The sequence below is a fragment of the Erithacus rubecula genome (genome assembly GCF_903797595.1).
Source record: "Erithacus rubecula genome assembly, chromosome: 6".
NCBI classification, from domain to species: Eukaryota; Metazoa; Chordata; class Aves; order Passeriformes; family Muscicapidae; genus Erithacus; species Erithacus rubecula.
In genome coordinates this window covers 57,741,465-57,761,790 of record NC_136688.1, presented here as the reverse complement: position 1 = coordinate 57,761,790, position 20,326 = coordinate 57,741,465, and the positions used below count along the sequence as shown (strand labels likewise).

Genomic DNA, 20,326 nt, shown 5'->3' with positions numbered 1-20,326 from the left:
GATGTCCTATCCTGATTCCCTGCTCAGCACAACCTACATCTGGAGAAAAGGGAGATGGCAAATTTAGGAAGAAATGCTGCTGAAAGCTGTGCTGTGTGAGCCCTGGGGAAGGGAGGGCTGGTCATACAATCCCAAATCAATACAACCTGGAACCTGCCCAAAGGAAACAGCAAGATGAGAAAACAGTTTGAGGAGAAGATCACCCCACTCTCCTTTCAAAGGTCATGTAAAAGTTGTTTCAGTTTAAGCAGTGACACCTTGCAGTCAAGGCAAGCTGGGGTGACATTGCTGCAATCATTTCCTCTGGAGCAGTGAGGGATGATTTCCACAAACCAACAGCTGCCAAACTAAATAATATTTTCCGGTTTTTTATCTGCTGGAAAGTTTTATACACAATTAATGGAGTGTCACAACGAGAGATGAGCAGGAACTTTATTTCCTTCACCAAAATACAGGAAAAACTGTAGTAAATGAGCTGTCTTTAGGAAATCAGCTGTTGCAAAGATAAAGTTGATGTTTCACTGCATCTCATCCACAAACTACTCCCAGTAAAACTGCTGTGGTGTCATTATGGCCCATGAAACTTCAATGTGAAACCCAGAAAACGGATTTTAAAATAAATTTTAGTGAAGCTGAGCCCTGAAAAACCTGTTGTAGTGGAAGGTGTCCCTGCCATGGCAGGGGGTTGGAACTAGAGGAGGTTTGAGGACCAACCCAAATCAGCCAAATGTGATTCTGAGATTCATTAGAAGGTGAGACCACACAAGGCCAGGAGAGTGTGGGGTGTGTACTGCAGCCCAGGCAGCTGCTCTGAGCCATTTCTAACCCTGTCCCAGGAGCCCTGCCTTGCAAGAAGGATAGACAAGAAGACAAGAAGATCACCAGGCAGTGAGAACATCAGTAAGGGCTGAGCCTGTTGGGGTTTCCTTCCAGCTCAGGGTGACAGGGTGAACCACTCCTGAGGAGCCAGAAACAACAATTTCTGCAGTCCCTCTGCAATAACATAGCTTTATTCCTATCACTTGATGCTACTTAAGCCTTATTTATTAGCAAATTTTTTTATTTCTTATTTGGAGTACCCTTGAGCTGCACAGGCACACTTATTCCCACAAACATCAGACTGGACTGTGCTGGAAAACCTGATGTCCAGCATTCAAACTCCCTGGTTTAGGCTTTTCCAAAGCCATCCAAGGGGCCAGTTTGCCTCAGAAGAGCTGTGGGAGGTAGAGAAACAGAGATCCTGTTTTACCTTGGGGCTGGGCAATGCTGGTTTTCCACTGCAGTTTGATCCATTCAAGGTAGATACTTCTGTATTTGATGATTTCTTGTACATGAAAACGTTGTGCACCAGGGATGTGCAGTCTCAGAAGTAAAGAGGTGTGTCAGCCACAAAGCTGCATTTGCAATTAATCCTGGTTCTGCCTCAAGGAATGCAGTGTTTTATTCCCTTGGGTGCTGGCACACCATTCAACTGCAATTATCCTGTCAGGAAAAGCAGAAGGCAGCTGTAATCTTGCACAACAAAGATTTCCACACTGGAGGATTTCTTGTATCATAGATTTTTTTTTTTTTTAAGATAACACAAAAGGAAATGAAAATCAAATTCTGTCGAAAAGGGTCTAATCAATTCTCATTTCACATTCATTTGGGATCTCAAATCAAACAATGACAGAGTATCTTCTCTGATTAAACTCTGTAAACAATGTCAGGAAGCCACAGAGGAACTCTGGAGATGGCCCACAGCTCTTAATGCACTTTCCCGTTAGTCTGGACACACTGGAGTTTAATCCTGCTTGGAATCCCCAGGGAAAATGTCAGTGTCTGTTCACTTCATCTTAAATCCCTCTCAAGTACTTGTCCTTATCAGAAAACAGCCGTATAATCAGTCATAATTCAGTGTGTTACAGGCTGTTCATGAGGAAGATTGTGGCAGAGAACTGTGAGGAAAGATTATGGAGCAATTTCTCTGAATTATGCACGGGTTAACCACATCCTTCAACATTAAAAATTGTCATTTCAGTTACAGATATCAAGGAGAAATCTAATACTATTGAGCTTGGTAATAAAAATCCCACTCACTTAAATGGACTTGACTTACTGGGTTTTCAGGAAAGGAAAAACTGAGTATATATCTACAATTTAAGGGGCTCATAAAAAAGGAGTGGGAGGGACATTTTATATAGGACAAGGAGGAATGGCTTCAAATTGATAGAGGACAGGGTTAGATGGAATATTGTGAAGAAATTCTTCCCTGTGAGGGTGGTGAGGCCCTGGCACAGAGAAGCTGCCTCATCTCTGGAAGTGTTCCAGGCCAGCTTGGACAGGGCTTGGAACAACCTGGGATAGTGGAAGGTGTCCCTGCCCATGGCAGGGGGAGGAATAAGATGAGCTGTTAGGTCCCTCCCAATCCAAACCATCCTGTAATTCTGTGAATTTAGCATATCTCTAACAGAGTCCAGCCAAGGTCCCTTTCCTGCACACCTGTAAATACACATCAGGAGCAGGGAGGGCACAGAACTCCTCCCCCACTTTCCCCCTTTATCCACTAACAGACATTGGTTCAGTCTTTGATCAGCAGGATGAACAGATCCCTGCACTCTCAAATGCCCCAGCTGCCCTTCCACACTGGCAAATACCCTTTCCTATTGCACTAATTAACTCACCTCCAGAATCCCTGCTTAGGCTCTACCATTTAGTTGTGATCACATAAACAAATTAACATTACAAATTCCACTGCACATGAAAGCCAGTCTGGAGAGAAGCAATCACATTTAAAACCCAATTTCAGAGCACAGGCACTGCCAGGCATCTCACTACGACTCATTACAGAATCCACCCGTGGCCTCAATCCCTCCAACATTCACGGTCAGATGGCAACAGTTTCCATTTAATAGGCTAAATACTGAATACTCAACCTGTCTTCATAATAACAGGGTTTGTTTTTCTCATGCTGGGTAGAGCTCCTGTTGATGGCTTTCCACACAAGTCTGAGCACGATAACAGTGTGTGGACAGGAAAAGGGACTAAGAGTTGGATTTATATTTAAAAATGTGTAATTAATTTCAGGATTTGGCTGCTCATCAACAAAGAGAGGGGGATTTTCCAAAACATTCTGCATTAGTCTAGCTGTAACAGTGATCTCCAAAAATGTCACCCTTAATCCTTAGCTCTTAGAATCTCAGAATGGCTTGGGTTGGAAGTTCCATCCTCTGCCATGGACAGGGACACCTTCCAGTAGACCAGGTTGCTCCAAACCTCATCCAGCCTGGCCTGGAACACTTCCAGGGATTTACATCCTTGTTGTTTCTGCCCAAAAGGAGGCAAGATACACACAACTTCAGCTTTTTAACAGAAAAAATAAGATGTGGAGGGCTTTGATTTTGGTCTTCCTGTTCTGTTGCAGACATCCCTTGTGGCTCTGACTATGGCACCTTCAGGCCCAATGTGTATTTACACACTTAAATCACACTAAACAGGATTTCAAAAGCCTCCATCCACATCTAAATTCCTTCACAAGTCTTGCTTTTTGATCTTTTCAGCTACATCCATATTATCAAATCAGCTCAAAGCTGTAGCAGTGCTAGAAATCCACCCCACTGGTTATTCTTGGTAAGTGAAGTCCAGCTCTGCTCTGGCTGCATCTGCAGCAGTTCTCCCACCAGTGAGCTCAGGCACAGGAGCTGGGTGGAGTGGCTGCCTCACACTGCACAGCCACAGGCTGTGTGCATCAGGGCACAGGGCCAGAACCTCCAAGGTTTTGGGACTAAACCACAGCAATGAGGCAGCAGCACTAAAGATGTAGAAGTTCTCTGTGGATGAGAACAGCTTTGTTCTACTCCCAGACAGGGAATGAGGGCTTGCATTAAACTGCACTTACAGACTGGAATGGGGCCATCCAAGGAAAGAACGGCTGTTGAGTGGATTGCTTCTACTTTTCTACTCTCCCAGTAATACAACTATACAATTTGTTTTGTACTCCTGAACCAAACAATTGCACATTCACAGTTGGAGGTAGGGTATAAATATTGTCTCTGGCTGATCCCTTGATCCTGCTGTCCTTGCTGAATTAATCACACTCACAGATCAGTCCAGGATTTGTTGCTGGCAGAGCAGATGGCCAGGCAGGCTGCAGTTGTGAGCAAGGCAGGCACGTTCTCCTTCCAATTATCCAGCAGCATTTTCCAACAGTAGGTATTTAAAATTAGACATTATTTTGAAGAAATGCTAGATCTCTCTTGTTCCTTCTTCAGCTCCATAGGGACAGTGTCCCCTGATTTTTGCTCTGCTTCCATCCTGTAAGGCTCAATCAAAGTACAGGATGGCTGGTGCCCCTTTCCCTTTCAGCTGAATGTTTTCTGCCCCATTTTCTTCTGCTGCCTTCCCATTCTCCACAGAAGCGAGGTGACAACAGCAGCTGCTGTTTGGCGCAGGGATTTCAAGGGTGCATTATATTAATTGCTGAGCAGAGGGCTCCAGGAAAGGGAAGAGAAGCTGCATTCATGGGGCTCATGGCATGGAACAGCAGGAATGGGGGTGACAGTGAGTGCCTTTCACACAGCCTGGGTAGCACTGCCCTGTCGCAGGAGTAAATTTGCCGTGAAAGACGGACGTGCTGCTTTCCCAGTGTTTACATCTGCTCTGCATTCACAGTCCCTCTGGATGGTAATTGCTCCTGGCTCCCCTCTGTCCCCTGCTGAGGAGCTGTCAGGGGAGTTTCAGCCCAGCTCCATCATGTTCTGTAGGAGGCACCTCACATTGCTCCAGAGGTGAAGAGGGTTAACCCTGAGCAGTGCCTGAAGGAATGAAACACGACAGGACAGTCCAGAGGAGACATTCCCCTGCAGTGGGACACAATGGGCCCCTCTGATTAACCACATCTATGCAAATGCATTGAAACCATCCCCTTTGCTCCATGGAGGCTACACAGAGCACAGTGAGGCTGCATACAGCACTACACTGCATTGGACAGCCTGTTATCCACACAGGATCACAGCATCCCAACAGCACCCAAAGGAACAGCAGGCATGGAAAAAAGCCTACAGGACCTGGGAGGGGAGCAGTGCCCAAGTTTACACAGATGTAAGTTAGAATCAGGGAATCCCAGAATGGTTTGGTTCCAATTCCCTGCTCTAGGCAGGGACATCTTCCACTATCCCAGGCTGCTCCCAGCCCTGCCCAATCTGGTCTTGGACACTTCCAGGGATGGGACATCCACAGCTTCGCTGGATAATAAGGTCTCTTCCAACCCAAACCATCTTGTGATTCCTCCTTCAGCTCCTCCAGAACAAACCAGATTTCTTCTCTTGTCTGTATTATTCCCAGACCCCCTGCCAGGCCAGGAATCTCCTTAGCAAACTCCCAGCCCTGGGCAAGCTGTCTCTTCACACACCTGGAAGGGAAAGCAGCAGCTGTGAGATGCTCAGGCTACAGGTGCACTGCAGCCTTGTCCTGCACACTTGAGGTTTCCCATTTTGATTCCTACTCCCTCTCTTGCTTTGACTTTAATCATCACTCAGTTGACCTTTTCATCATAACTATTAGAAGCCAGTGGCCTTTCCTGAATGGAATAGCTGCCCTTCACTTCATATCCCTGCATCTCCTGGCAATTCTCTTTATTCTGCTGCTGTTTTTTACCACCTGTCAGGTGGCAGTGCCAATAAACTATTGCCCATTTCCAGTGAAGCACACTCAGTGACCAGCAGAGAATGCCACAGGACCCCACAGGTACCATTCTCCTCCCATGGGAGAGCTATTTATTCTTTTTTTTTCCCCTCCTTTTCTGGAAAACCACACTTCCCCCACAGCAGCTTTTTCTTCCCCAGGCTTTTGGCAACAGACTTTGCCTTCCAGTGCCTGAGATGCCATTCAGGGGCCAGATGTGCTGAAGCAGCTGTGCATTTTCTCCTTCACAGAGTTCTCTCACCTGGGAGCAAAAGGGTTTATTTCTGTCATGTCTAATCTGTGGCCCATTAATGCTGCTCTTCAGTGCTGGCAGAAATAATGTCAGGTATTGAAGCTGAATTCCTTGGATTATACTTGGCAGTTTTTTAAACAAGAGAAGAATCAAAGTCTCCAAAGATCATGACAGGATGAAACAGCAGGAACTCAGAAAAGGAGGGTTTAGATGAAATTCATGCAGTGGTCTCTTGGGCAGGAAAGAGATGAGCCAACAACTGTGGGAAGGTAAAAATACTTAAGTTCCTCTGTCTCCTTCAAGCCTTGGGGTCTCCTTGACACCTACACTGCTCAGGGGGCACCTGCACTCTGTTTATTCCACAGCTCCAGGCCCTGCCAGGAGCCTTGTGGGAGAGGTGGAACAGTATTTTCTGTGACATCCCAGGCTGACACTGAGCCCCAGGCTGCCTTGCACCTCCTCTGAGGCAGTGGGAGGTCTGTGACAGTGCAAAGCACTTGGCACAAAGGTGCAAAGCAGCAGAGCACAGCAGCTCCCTGCAGTATTCCAACAGCTCCTCTCCCCATCACAGATGGAAATGGGAATTATTTTAGGTACAACAGCAAATGAGGGAGCAGTCAAGACTGAAGAGACAAACTCCATGAAAATGAGAAAAGGAGGAAGGTCATACCAAGCATTACCAGAATTTCCCTGTCACACAGGGACCAATTTGCAATTAAAACAGGGCAACACAACCTCTTAATGAAACATTTTATTTAAACCAATACAAGCACCATGCTTAGCAAAAAAAAGATTTGGTTTAAAGTAAACATGCAATGTGAAGTAGCAGAGACTAAACAGCATATGGAAGTTGTACTGGTTACTGGTATTTTCATGGAACTGCCAAATTCTCAAATCTGGCTGTGAACCTCTCACACCTTTTAAGACAATGAGTCTGAACCACAGAACAAACACAAGAGTTTCACTGAGCCCCTTCTCATGTCCCACCACAGCTCCACTTCACAGTCACTACATGTGTGCATAAAAATGGTCATGATGTTTATTTTTGGAATGCACTAAAGTAAAGAATTGAATTCTCTTGCTTCTGCCTGTTTGAGTCAGACCCCTGTCATCAGTTTCACATCATTTCTGGACCAGCTATTTTACAGTTAAAGATACAAAAATGGAATCCTGGTACAAATGCAAAGATGCTCCTTTGGAGAAGTGAAAAAGGTGTCAACACCTGCATTATTGCCTCCTTTAAAAGATCAGAACAGTATTCATGATACTAGAAATACACTTAAACCATCAAATACCAGCATTTACATTTTTTTGTTAAAAATATTCAAAACACTACAAGTCTATTTCATGGGCTGACATGCAAACTCATGCTTTAATTCAGCTTATCATCAATGAATAGGATTACAAGAGCTGTATCCCAGCCATCTAGTCAATATTTAAAGCAAACCTGATTAATTGTGGCAGAAGTCTCCTTCAGAGAGACCTTTAACTCCAGACCAAGGATTTTATGGTCAACTTACTAACTCCTGAAAAATAGGAGCTCCCAATGGAAAATGCTGACTCTCAGACCTTTAGCTACAAAGGCTCCCCTAGGCTAATTTATGTTGTCCTTTAGATGTCTCTTTAAAGGTCTGAAAATTCAAGAGAAATGTGTGATTACAGATGGGCAACTCACCAGCAAAGCCCAGCTGGAACATACTGGCCTGAACATGGACTCATCTGCCTCCCACTGAGCCTCCAGGGGCAGCAGCACAGAACACACAGTTCTACAGATAAGGTGGAGGAAAGGAGTTATGGAAACAAGAATTATTTGTGCAGGGAAGACCTGGACATAATGATGTCTTTGTTTAAGTGCTAGCACTACCTGCATCTCAAGAGCCCAGGACAATTAGCAGCAGCCAGTTGTGTCAAAACACTGCATTGAGACCAAGGAGAGCACAAACAAGGCTGGAACAGCAAACACCCTCTGCACACTCTGCTTCCACAGCTCAGCCAGGGGAGGGAGGAACAGCTGCCAGGCAGGGCTGGCTGAAGAGTAATTCTGGTGGGCTGAGCAGCATCAACAGCACCTTTCAGGAGAAACTGGCCTTCACCACTCTCATGAGGATCTGTTTGCTCCCTGCAAGGCTGGAGGGGCAGCACCCAAGGCAGAAAGTGCTTAAGTGAGGCACGAGAACATGTCAAGTGGAAGAACTTGGCTGAAGATTCAGCTGTAAGGAGCAATGTTTTCTTGGCAGGTGGAGCAATCCAGAGATGAAAGGTCAAATTCAATCATGTCATGCAGCAGCTCCTCCCTTCCCTCCTGATACAGGCCTCTTGTACAGTTATTTTTTTGCAGACCTGTGCAGGCAGCAGTTGGCTGCTGGCAGCCCACCAGTGTACAAAGTACAAAACATGATTAATCCAGTTGTTCCCCACTGCAAATCAAGCTGAACATTCCAAGCAGCAGCTTCCCTCTCGCCCACACTGTACTTTGACATGCCTCACCTTTAGTACAATCCCAAAAAAAACTCAAAAGAGATTCTTGCTCTTTCCAGACTGATGCTTGGAATGACTCTATCCTTTCAGCCAAAGTCTTATTTATACAATGTTTGTCACAAAAGACATGTTTTTTATTGATCTGCAGTACAGAATGATCAAGCAACAGTTTCATAATCAACACTTCTTTGTCCAGGGAAATGAAATTGTTTTTCCAGTTCGGTAAGTTAACACAGAAATTTAATTACAAGCACTTCTCTCCTGCACCAAAAGATCAATTTAATTGGCTCATTCCAACATATATTTGGAAAAGCTCCTCTCAACTCAGATTTATATACAAACAAATGAGCAATAACATTAAACTAGGAAGAGATTTACCAACACTGAAGACCTTTGCAAATGAATTCCTTGTGATCTCGCAGGAATTAGTATTTTAACACTAACACAGCCTATCTTGACAAATGAAAAATAACCCCACTTTCAGCAAAGGCTTCACAGCATGAAATACTGGCCTCCAAATTGAACACTGCATTCCTTCCCAATGAGCAGATTGGTTGGGGCAGCTGCATTTTAAGGTATGTTATCAACAGGAAGCTGCTCTCACACAGACACTTGTTCAGTAGCACAACAAACACTCACGAGCAAGGTAGGGAGAGACTGTCCCATGAGTGCTCCTCCTGCCACAGCACAGGCTGAACATGTCCCACAGCAGACACCTACTCTACTCAATAGAAAACAGACCTGTAAAAAGACTGGTCTTTTATAAAAGTTAAATACTATTTTCACATTAGATCTGCTGTTTCAAAGAGATGAACCCTTAAGTAGATGAAAATCAAATTATCACTTATGCAAAAGCTTCATCTGGAATGTAACTTTTTGACCAAAAAGCCATTAAGAAAGTTAGAGGTTATAATTAAAGTACTCAAAAGCTGTATGTGGCCAACTTTTATAACAAGAGATAGAAATTGTTCATCATCATGAAATGCTTTAACCTACTGACTCCTACAAATGGAGCACATGATTGGAATTTCAAAGCAAATGAGGTTGACTTTTTCTTTTAACAGATGTCAACTGCAGCACGAGGCACTAGGAACAAATATTACTTGGATTCTTTAACAAAGTTTTTACCAAATTGTTAAGAAGTGGCAGTGTAAAATTCTCAAGTCCTTTTAAAGCTAACAAATGAAAGGCACACAGTATCACCAGGTGTTCAGATAACAAGAAATGAGCAGAGGTAAACTTCTCAACAGTGTCAGAATAGAGATGCAAGAAGAAATCTGGTACAAGAGGAACCAGAGTTGTAGTTCAGCCCTTAGTTATCAGCTAGTTCCTGTGAGACTGTATTAGCATGAGAACTGGACAGTCAAAGCTTTGCCCTGAAATTTAGAAAGATTGACTCAGGCAACTGAGGAATTACTGGAATGGCAAAAATTAGTTCCAAGAATTTGAGACATTTCACATGGACACGATGGGAAGATAAATGGATGGATTTGCTGTACAAGGATTTTTTTTAATACCAAACAAATGCTTCCAGGGAGTAGTTTTCAAAATTGAGAAGACATTAATTAAAAAAAAAATCTGGTGACAGTACATAAATTCTGCGTATAAATGGCTAAAGTGTGTCACAAGGATGCATTTGTAGCTCAGAAAAAGTTAGCGTCAGCTTCCAAATGATGTTTGCACACAGTTATAAATCCAGAACTGAACTATTTTAGTTACAGAAATATTAGTCACAGGAGTGCAAAAGGAGTCCCTGCAGAGGAGTATTCCCTTTTAGCAGGTACAAAATAAGGAAACACCTGCAAAGATTTGTTACTTCAAGGAGACAGACCTGCTATTCTTTGCACAAACTCTGCACAAGAGAGATACTGCAGGAGACAGCTGTGAATACAGTGCATTGCTTGGATGTAAGTATTCATGTCTAGTTCCAGTATCACCAGGAGGGTACATAAATACTTAGAACAGAGGTTTTTCCTTAGTGGAAGAAGCCCAGTTTCTCACGCAGCCATTCTTCAGTTAGGTCTTCTGTATTTCTGATTTCGAATACCTAAACAAAAGGGCATTGCATCAGTTCCTGAGGGATGGGGCTGGAAAGGGACAAGCACACAATGCCAGCAGCCACACACCTTGTCTGAGCTGCAATAAGCCACTCACCAACCTACAATTTTCAGGTGCTTCTTTGAAAGCATCAAATCAGAGGAAAATGCACAACACTAAGTGGCAAAACTCATCCCTAACTTCAACAAGAATCTCATAATTGCTATTTCTAGGCTTCACTCTTGTCCCTTAAGAATATGAGAAATGCACATGTACTACATTTTAAAATAACCCTGAAGTGGCCCCATCTCACATGCATTATCTCAGCAAGATGGTATTTTGAAGAACACAAATTAATTTAGTATCTGGGTTGATTTAAGCCCAAAGTTCAGCAATTTTGCTCAGCACAACACACAGTTATTTTTTCTTTGAACTGAAGTAAATCCATAATATCCAGCGGTATATTATTTTATTTGTAAAATATCTCCAAATAGAAAACATGGGAAAAAACCCCAACAAAATCCTAAAAGCACAGAATGGTTTGGGTTGCAAGGGACCTTAGAGACCATCTAATTCCAATCCCCTGCCATGGGCAGGGACACCTTCCACTATCCCAGGTTGTTCCAAGCCCCTTGAATATTTTCAGGGATCCAGGGGCAGCCACAGCATCTCTAGGCAAAAGTCCTAAAACAACCTAAAAACTACTAACCCAAAGCTTTGTGAAATCTTTAATGAACCTTTAATGCAGGTCCAAAACAGCAACATTCTCTTGGCATTTCATATGGGCAAATAACTGGTTAGGGTTTGGGGATTTTTTTAATAGCCTGAAGAGAAACTATATTAATCATGCATTGATTACTGGAGTCCATGAGATGCACAAAGACAAAAGTCAGGTAATTTTACAAATTCACAGGCCTTCAAAATGGAGAAACCCCAAAAATCAGTGCTACAAGAACAGAACAGCTTAACAGGAGCCAAGCTAATATGCAAGTAAGTTACTGGAAACTGATGAGAGAACTCAGCTGAGTCATGAGCAAAAGTCACACCAGGAGGAAGTCACAGCATGAGTTAAAATGAAACACAGCTCAGCAAGTGGCAAGAATAAAGTACATTTGAAGAACAAGCAGGCAACCCCAACTGGAGGCAGTCTGTGTTCTCAGGCTTCAGGAGGAAGATGAATGATCATCAACCTTCATACCAGTCCTGGACTTGCATTCAAAAGCTGTTCAGGCTGGAATTCTCCATTTCAGAAAAGGCAGGAATTCCAACTGAGCCACTTGCCAGGCTTTCACCCTCTTCTCACCAACCCTTTCTTATTGCTTACTGAAAAAACTCTCTTTCTCCTTTCTGTTACAGTTATCAGGCCACCAAGATGCAGTTTCAACAGATATAAAGAAATATTTCTTGGGGCTGTGCTGATTGTTTCCATCATCTTCTGCTGCCTTCCTATTGAGTCCTGTCAACTTGAGGTCTAATTTAAAACAGAGGTATTTTTTCTTACAAGGTACAGCTGGAATAGGCAGAAGCTGGATGGAGCTTGGAGTGGGAGCTTGAACAAATGAACATTAAGGTCCCTTCCAACCCAAGCCATTCTATGATTCTATAAATTCATAGTTCTCTTACTGTCCCAAATGACATTTTTACTGGGATGTTAAAGGACTCAGCAGGATAAGGAAGACCTAAAGGGAACAGTGCTGTGGAAGTGCTGAAGTCATTTCACATGGTATGAAAAACCTGAAGAAGCTACTGACTCTATTAAGCTTTACTGCTCGAGGCAAAAAGGAGTCTAAGTGCCAGTTAAGCAAATATTTCAAAGATCTCCAAAATGAAAAACAGGTGACATTTCTTTTCTAAAATATACACACAGCCAGGCCCAGTGAATGCAGTGATTTCTTCTGGTGTCAGTACTGGAAGAACCCAACACAGGAAGAAATTGTTCATCACTTGGCACATGTTACTTACTCTGCAGGCTGTTCTGCAAGCATCCAGCCCCAGGAACCAGCTAAACTGATCTGTTCCACACCCCACTGAGCCTTCAGTCTATTCTTCCCATCAGTAAATTCCTCCTCCACAGCAAAGTTGTCCATTCTACTGAGGGATATTTTTGTTTTAGAAAACAAAACTGTTCCTCCTGGTGTTTTAGGGTACAGAGATCTCCACACATACTCCTCCTTCAGTCTTCCTAAACCAGACTCTGTTCACTGTAATCACAAACTCTCACAAAACCCTTCTTGTTATTGGTTCAAGCAAGACACAAAACAACAACCTGCAGTGAAGGGGGAGAGTTATTTCAAAAGCCAGTTGTACCTTAGTGAGTTCAGCTGTCTGTACAAGCTTATTCTTACTTCCAGCATACATCATCTGCTGCTCAGGCTTACATCCTGTAATGATGGTGGTAAAAAAAAAGAGAGCTTAAGTTATTTTGACTGCAACACTTCAAAAATAAAGTTGGGGGTTTTAAGAATTCAAACTGAAAACTAAAGACATTCACAGGAAAATTCTCAGGTAAATAGAGAAGAACATACTCAGTATTTGCTAAAGCCTTTAATACACCTAGTTACTCTAGCTCTGAGAAATGAAGGGTAGAACAATGCAATCAGTTTATCTTCTTCCAGGGGATAACAGGGATAATCCAGTAATACCAGCAAGATACACTGCTACAATACAGAACACAGATGGAAGCCCAGGAGCAATACAGCTGTGTAAGCCCAAACCAAGACCAGGCTGTTTGGCTTCTATTAAAATTACACAGTGCCCTGTCCAGGTAAGTTGCTGTACACAAGCAGAGGATGCTCTATACTGCTCTGTACAAATTTGGGATGATCCAGGATTAGAGTCTGTTTCTCCTGGACCAGTCTGCTCCCCCAGCACTTTCACAGGCTCACATGGGGGTTAGGGAGCTCTCTTTTCCTCCTTTTCACCCACAGCTGTGACAGCCCTTTTGACTGTCCCCTCACAGCATCCTCTACTGCTGCCCATTACATCCAAACTCTCCAATCCCATCCTAACCCTCCTACAGTCCTGTTCCTTTCATGGGTAGAATGAAAGCAATAGGATTCTAAGATCCTCAGAAAGAACTGGGCTCCCCATGTCCTTCTGAGATGAATTTCTTCCCTCCCAGTCCCTTATGTCTGAATAACAAGAGACAGGTGAGCAGAATCACTCAGGAGCAGAGGTCTTGTCTTCCAGACCTCTCTCCATTCACTTCCTTCATGTTTTAAGGATTCCCAAAGATCTGAGACAAAACAGGTTAAATTAGGCTGAACCTCCTTGAATAGATGCAGAATGCTCCAGGCCCTGTCCTTCAGAGGAGGGTTGCTGAGCACACTGAGAACAGGCACATTTAGGCAGACACACCTTTTGGCCAGCTAAACAGGAAACCAACACTCTAGTTCAGCCTTTAGAAGTGGAAAAGAGACAATCTCTTCTATCATACATCTGAAGAGCCCTAAATGTGAACCTTAAAGGCAGGAAAACCTCCTTGAAAGCATTAAGCACTCAGCTTATCTTCCCTAGGAAAGAATATTCCCAAATTTACAACACACAGTAGCCACCAATCACAATGTTCACTCACCAACTGGACTGGAGAAGATAAAGCACAATGGATAGGAAACTCTTCCATCTTCATGCTGGTACTTGTAACTATACACAATAAATGTTTTTTCTGAGGTTAAAGAAACTAAGAAATCAATTATTTAGTAAGATAAAATTCTCAGTTATCAGAGCTTGATGCAAGCACAAGTCAGTGTTGCATTTTAGATGATGTTTTAATTTGGCAATAATAACCTCACTGTTCTGTTTTCACTTCCACATCTGACTTTCAGAACTGGCCCTGCCTCAATGTGAGGGCTGTCTCTGTAGTAATGTTTCACATCAGAGCTAAAAATCACCCTCTCATTGCAAATATTCCTCTTCCAATTCTGTAAAAAGACTTCCCACACCCACCAGTGTGGTTTTGGCTTAATGAAAGCCAAATTCTTTCTTTGCTGACCAAGAACTTCATTGTTTCAGGTGTTTTGCTGCCTAAAACTGTTTCAGGCAGGACTTCTGTTTTACAGCCTCCCACTGCACTGTGGGCATGAAAGGAAAGATTCAGAACAGCACAGGGAAGGGTGCCAGCCAGCTCCTGAGGCTAATAGGGCAGGTATTTTCTTCACATGTAACTTAAGCACCCCTTCTATTTCATTAGTTAATTTACTTGACCCTCTTTTGTTCCTTTTTTTCAAAACAGGGATTCCTCCCTGGATCACATGTCCACAACAATCTCAGGATCAGTAACTGCAGCAAAACAACAGCAGCCACATCCTGAGAAAGTACCAAAACAGATCCAGAGTTACACTGGCAGATTTCTATATTTACAAGTGGCCACCAACTGGCACATTTTACTCACTTCTTTACATTACCAGCAGCATGGCTTTGCTTTACTTCCCCAAACATTGTATAGTCTAAAAGGAAATAAAATGTCAGGAAAGGCTTAAATGAGTCATTGTTTCAACAAGTGGTACAACAGTTCAGTGCAGCCTGAGAACAGATCCCTGGGTTATTTCACAAATAAATGATCAGCAAGATCACACTACAGCAATTATTGGCCTAAAAAGGTGAAGTCCAACATTTTGAACAGTTTCCAGGAGTGAGTAAGTCCAAATGGCAGCAGCATGGGAAGGATATCGAGGTTGTCTCTCAGGCAGCTCATCCTTTAGCTCATCAGGAGAAATACCCTGGTGACATTAAACACAAGCATTTCAGCAAGTATCTTGCACTGGAAGGTTAAAGCAGGGTAAAGGGCAGTGAAGCACCTGTAAGGCAGATGTTCACCTACAAGTGAACTGATAAGGACCTCCCAAATTACTACAGCAGTTTAGGAAGACTTGTGTGCCAAAAAGATTCCTATGACTAAACACAGAATTAATGTTAGCATGAATAATCATGCCTATTTTAGGCATAATGAGTTTAGCAAACATTTCTGGCTCTAGTTGGCTATGCTGGCAGCTACCATGCTTTGCCAACCCTAGTGCTAAACAGAAATAAGCAAGCACACACCATGAACTCAGTTAAAATCAGCTACATAAATCTAAAGTTTGAAAAATTCAATCCTTCCTCCTTCAGTAAACAAAAGAGTGCCCATTACAATTGAGTGTTACATTAACATCTACAATCTAGGGAACAAGAGCCATGGTTAATGCTCAAATCCTTGAGAAGGATTTCATTTTGCCCTATGGACCATTAAGAAACACCACACACTGGGCTGACCTTATTATGCCACCCATCAAATTTAGAGTCTGCAGGGGATTAGCAATCCTGCTTCTAATTGATGGCAGACCAGCTCAGAGGCAAATGGGCAGATCTATGTGGAAACACAGCAGAAATCTCTTCAAAAAGCCAGCAGGTGCCAAAGACACTTTTTACATCGTTAGAACAGCTTTAAAATAACTTTTTTTTTTTTTTTGTGCAATTAATTAGTCAACTCAATTGCTTCTGCATAGTTTCACTATTAATGGTGCTGTGCTTTACATGCAGAGTGACCATGCATTTAAATAAGCTCATGACCCAAATTAGATTAAGAGTTTGATAACAATTTGAAACTAAGGCAGTACCTTAGAGACAACAATACATTGCAGGCTGAAGATACTCTTATTTACAATTCATTTAACAAACCTCATGCTCCTCATCCAGCACCACCAACTGCTTATCCTTGTCGATTTTCACTATAAATCAAAATAAAACACAGATCAATGGTTTTTTAAAATTGATTTACACAATGGATGCATGAAGCTTTTTAGCACTCAACAATTATAGCCCTTGCTTTCTTCTTCAGTGTATCCCATGACTTCCCAAAACCATTTTACAAACAGTGGTAGACTCTGAGCCATAATTAAAAATAAATACTTTGCCACAAGCAGATGGATACTTGTATCCTAAGAAAAGCACTGCTTTAGTGTAAAAATTACTGGCAGAATTGGAAATGCTGCAGCTCAGAGAACAAAAACCCTCCTGGCTCATGTTTACCTGAGACATCAGCAATATTACACAGGGAAGAAGAGAGGAGAGAGGATTTTCTGACCATTTTTGTCAGTTTTTGTGTTTGGAACTTACTTATAATGGCAGCATTGTTGGTCTCTTTGCGAAATCGGAATTTTCTCAGTTTCTCCACCAGGTCTTCAGCAACATCACAAACCACCAGAGATTCACTCTGCAAAATGGAAATGGCAGAGGGGAGGGAGAGATAAATCCTTCTAGAAAGTGAAAAAGACAAAAAAAAAAAAAATCCCTGTGTCACACGTCTGTACATAAACCCTACTGAAGAAGGGCCTGCAGGCAGCTTGTCCAAAGCTTCAGAGCATCACATAAACCACAAAAACATGGGGAAAAACAAATTTTAAATTTTTTTAATATATTAACAGAACATTTATCAATTATAACTTCCCTCTTCAAAGCCACACAGTTAACTAGAAGTGTTTATTAACTCCTCCTGAAGTGGGATTATTCTCAGAGCTCTTAGAAGTAAACTTTACACATCAGAAATAATTTTACACTTCTACACTTTAAAAGTAAATTCATCTTCCAAGCCCTGAAATAAGAGAGTCCCTTAAAATGGCAGCAAATGGGATCGAGTAATTTAAGCATTTAACACAGTAAGAGCTACTCATAGTATTTAAGAACAACACCATCATTTATTCTTACCCACAAAAATATTGATTGCACTTCTGAGATTCACACACACAGAAAGAGTTTCAGACATTTTAACCCAAAACCATTTCCCCCTGTGCACACCAAGCTCTCAGCAGAGATGCTCAGATAACATATTAGTCATCAGTCTGAAGATGAGGAAGGAAATTATTGTTTCACAAGCAGCCATGCAGGTTATCCTCCTTTACACTTGCAGTTTCTGAACTGCACCAAGCCAACCACTGCCATTTCCTGAGCAACATTTTATATACACAACCTCCATCACCCAGGGGTTCATGCCAACTTGATAAACAAGTTACTTAAAATCTGCAGCTTATGCTGTATTTGTGAACTCCCAAGGCATCAAGAACTTTGTACCAAAGTAACTCTATTTCAAGGTTTCCTTAAAAAAATAAAAAAACTCAGATAAAAAAAAATTGTGCAAGATAACCAATCAAAAGCTCTATTAAAGAGTTCTTGCATTAAAACAAATCACTGCTTTTCAACCAGAATATCACCATTTAAGCTCTCAGTTCTGTCTCCTCATGTTCAACTGAGATTTCCCACAAAAAGCAGATGGGTTGCTTTGCTTCCCCACTTCCAATACCCCACGTTTGTTGTTGCTCCTGAAAATATTTCCACCTTGACTAAATTCTGGCACAAAGTCTCGTGCCTGTGCTTCCTCTGGACAGCTGGAGAGGAAATCAGGCTCTGCTGCCTGCACAGCCTCCCTGATTTTGCCCTGATCCCTCTGATCAGCCAGTGGGTCCCTCTGACCCAAACAGGTTGAACTCGATGATCTCAGAGCTCTTCTCCAATCTAACTCATTCTGGATTCTCTGAAATATCCCTAGGGCCCACTCTAACTCAGGGAAAAAAAAAATAAACAACCAGCCCCCAAAAAAATACTTAAAAAACAATAGAATTCAGGGTGCATTTTGCAGATGAAGTTGTATTTTCTATTAAATGCCAGTAATACCCACTCTCACTAACACAGGAGGTCTCGATTAAAATACCCAGCAGGATTCAGGGCTGCATTTCAATGCTGAGGTTCTATTTTATATTAAATGCTCTTTTGTGAAAGAAGCTTTTCTCCCAATCCTCTGGGCTCCCCAGCTTCTCCCAGCAAGAGCCATGCTCTTGCTCACACCTGTGCAGCCACACAAACACCAATCCCTGATGGAATCTGAAGGAAAACGCTTGCTAACATCAGATTCAGATTGTTTATCGGGGCTAAGCCGGCTCACCAACGCTTGGCTTAACAAAAACTCACGGAAGGCAAGGCAGGATTGCTGCAGACACGGACAGACCTGCCAACACCGAGGGGACGCTGCTGCTCCTGTGCAGACCCCCATGGGACACCGACCCCCCTCACAACGACAAATAAACACCAATTGTCCGAAGTGCCTCAAGCACGACTCTCACTAGAGAGGCACACAGCAAAACAGCCCAGGATTTGATCAAATCTGGTTTCTAACTGCTCGCCCCACAGCGGCGCATGACTCTTCCTTTTTCCACAACCATTTCTTTACCCATTACCCAATATTAATGCAAAGCACTCCACAGCATTCATCCACCAGTCCTTGTTTCTCCTGGTCTGTTCCAACCAGCAATCACAGCTCGAGTCCACATTCACCACCCGAGTGAATTAGTTCAATGAGCAACACCAGTGAATTAGCTCGAAACATTACAAGACAAGCAACAACCAAGTGCGATCAAGCCATCAGTCGTTTCAAAGACACATAATCAGTTCCTCAGAGGTCACATCACGCGTTTTCCCGTTGATTATTCTATCATTTCCCTATCGAATCTTTCTGAATCAGCTAACCATGCATTATCTCAGCCGGGTGAGCCCCTCCCGGCCGGACACCCTCCCCTCCCCTCCCCTCACGATTCCCGCGGGTCTCCCCTGAGGGAGCGGCGCGCGCTCCCCCCCTCACCATCTTGGCGCGCGCACCAACCGCCACCTCTCGCGCGCCGCCGCCGCCGCCTCCTCTCTGGGCTGCGGCCCCACCTCACCGCGCCTGCGTGGAACGAGCCCCGCCCCCTCCCTCGCTCTCCGACCAACCAGCAGCGCTCCCCCGGGGTGGGCGGGGCGGTGTCAGGCGCCTACGGGCAGCGGGCAGGTTCAAGGCCGCCGGGCGCGGGAGGGCGGGAAAATGTAGGGTCACGTGATTCCGCGCACCACGCCCCTTCTTGTCGCCGTGCAATCCCGGGCACGCCCCCTTTCCGTTGCCATGACAACTAGCGGGCTCGCCCTCAGGCGCCATTTTGCTCTGAGGGAATCTGGGAGAGGCGGTACGGGACGGGGTGGGTTCGGTTTCACAGCTTTAATGTGCCTTCAAAAGGGCAAGGACTGAAAGTTTAAACCCTGGAATTGAAGCATAAGGCGAATCAGAGGTTGTGCTGCTCTCAGTGCCTGCTGTGTGTACAAGTGCAATGTAATTCTGGAAGTCATGCAGGGTCTCCAGCACACAAGTCACAACTAGGAGCAGCCAGAGCTGGGCACGCACTGCTTGACCATAATAGGGTCTTTGTGTGAGGCTCTCCTGATGCTGAGTGAATACTTGGCCTTTTCTGCACCGCTCACAATTTTAGATTCTGTTAGAGCAGAGAAAAAGGCACTTCCAGGGATTCCGTAACATTTAAGAATATAACTGCTTTCCTCAGAAGGAAAGTACAGATGCAGCCTTCACATCTCAGACACAACTTCTAGTGAATTATTGTAATGATTTAAACATCAAGTTTATAAGATAGAACTGCAGATTTTCACCAAGTGCTTCAGCAAACCACAGAAATGCGAAATTGAGTAGCTATTGAAGCCTCATGCAAAATCACAGAATATCCTGAGGTGGAAGGGACCCACAGGGATCCTTGAGCCCAACTCCTTTCCTACACAGGAAAACCCAAAAATCCCACACTGTGCCTGGGAGCATCGACCAAACGCTCATTGAGATCTGTCACCCTTGGGGCCATGACCATTCCCTCAGGAGCCTGACCATCCTCTGGGGGAAGAGCCTTTTCCTGATATCCCACCTCATCACAGAATCACCGTCTGGTGTGGGTTGGAATGCACCCCAAAGATTATCCAGTTCTTACCCCACTGCTGTGGGCTGGAACACCTTCCACTGGACCAAGATGCTCCAAATCCCACCTAACGGGGCCTTGAACACTTGCAGGGGATGCGGCAGCCACAGTTTTTCAGGGCAGCCTGTGGCAAGGCCTTACAGCC

At 43.7% G+C, this 20,326-nt stretch overlaps 1 protein-coding gene across 1 annotated transcript; it reads right to left on the bottom strand.

The window, feature by feature from the left end:
* Positions 1-6,650: 6,650 nt before the first annotated feature.
* On the bottom strand, positions 6,651-19,166 carry GMFB (glia maturation factor beta). Its single transcript, XM_079307885.1, has 7 exons — positions 19,035-19,166; positions 16,523-16,619; positions 16,085-16,134; positions 15,098-15,147; positions 14,004-14,086; positions 12,737-12,810; positions 6,651-10,439 (listed from the first exon to the last, which is right to left on the bottom strand). The coding sequence occupies exons 1-7, from the start codon at positions 19,035-19,037 to the stop codon at positions 10,368-10,370; spliced, it is 429 nt and encodes a 142-aa protein (XP_079164011.1). The 5' UTR covers positions 19,038-19,166; the 3' UTR covers positions 6,651-10,367.
* Between the last annotated feature and the right edge of the window lie 1,160 nt (positions 19,167-20,326).

Excerpts from the sequence above, each read along its gene's own strand:
- GMFB (XM_079307885.1), bottom strand. Across the intron at positions 16,135-16,522 it reads CAACAATGCTGCCATTATAA|TGAAAATCGACAAGGATAAG; the intron begins GTAAGTTCCAAA and ends TTTGATTTATAG. Across the intron at positions 12,811-14,003 it reads TATCTTCTCCAGTCCAGTTG|GATGTAAGCCTGAGCAGCAG; the intron begins GTGAGTGAACAT and ends CCATCATTACAG.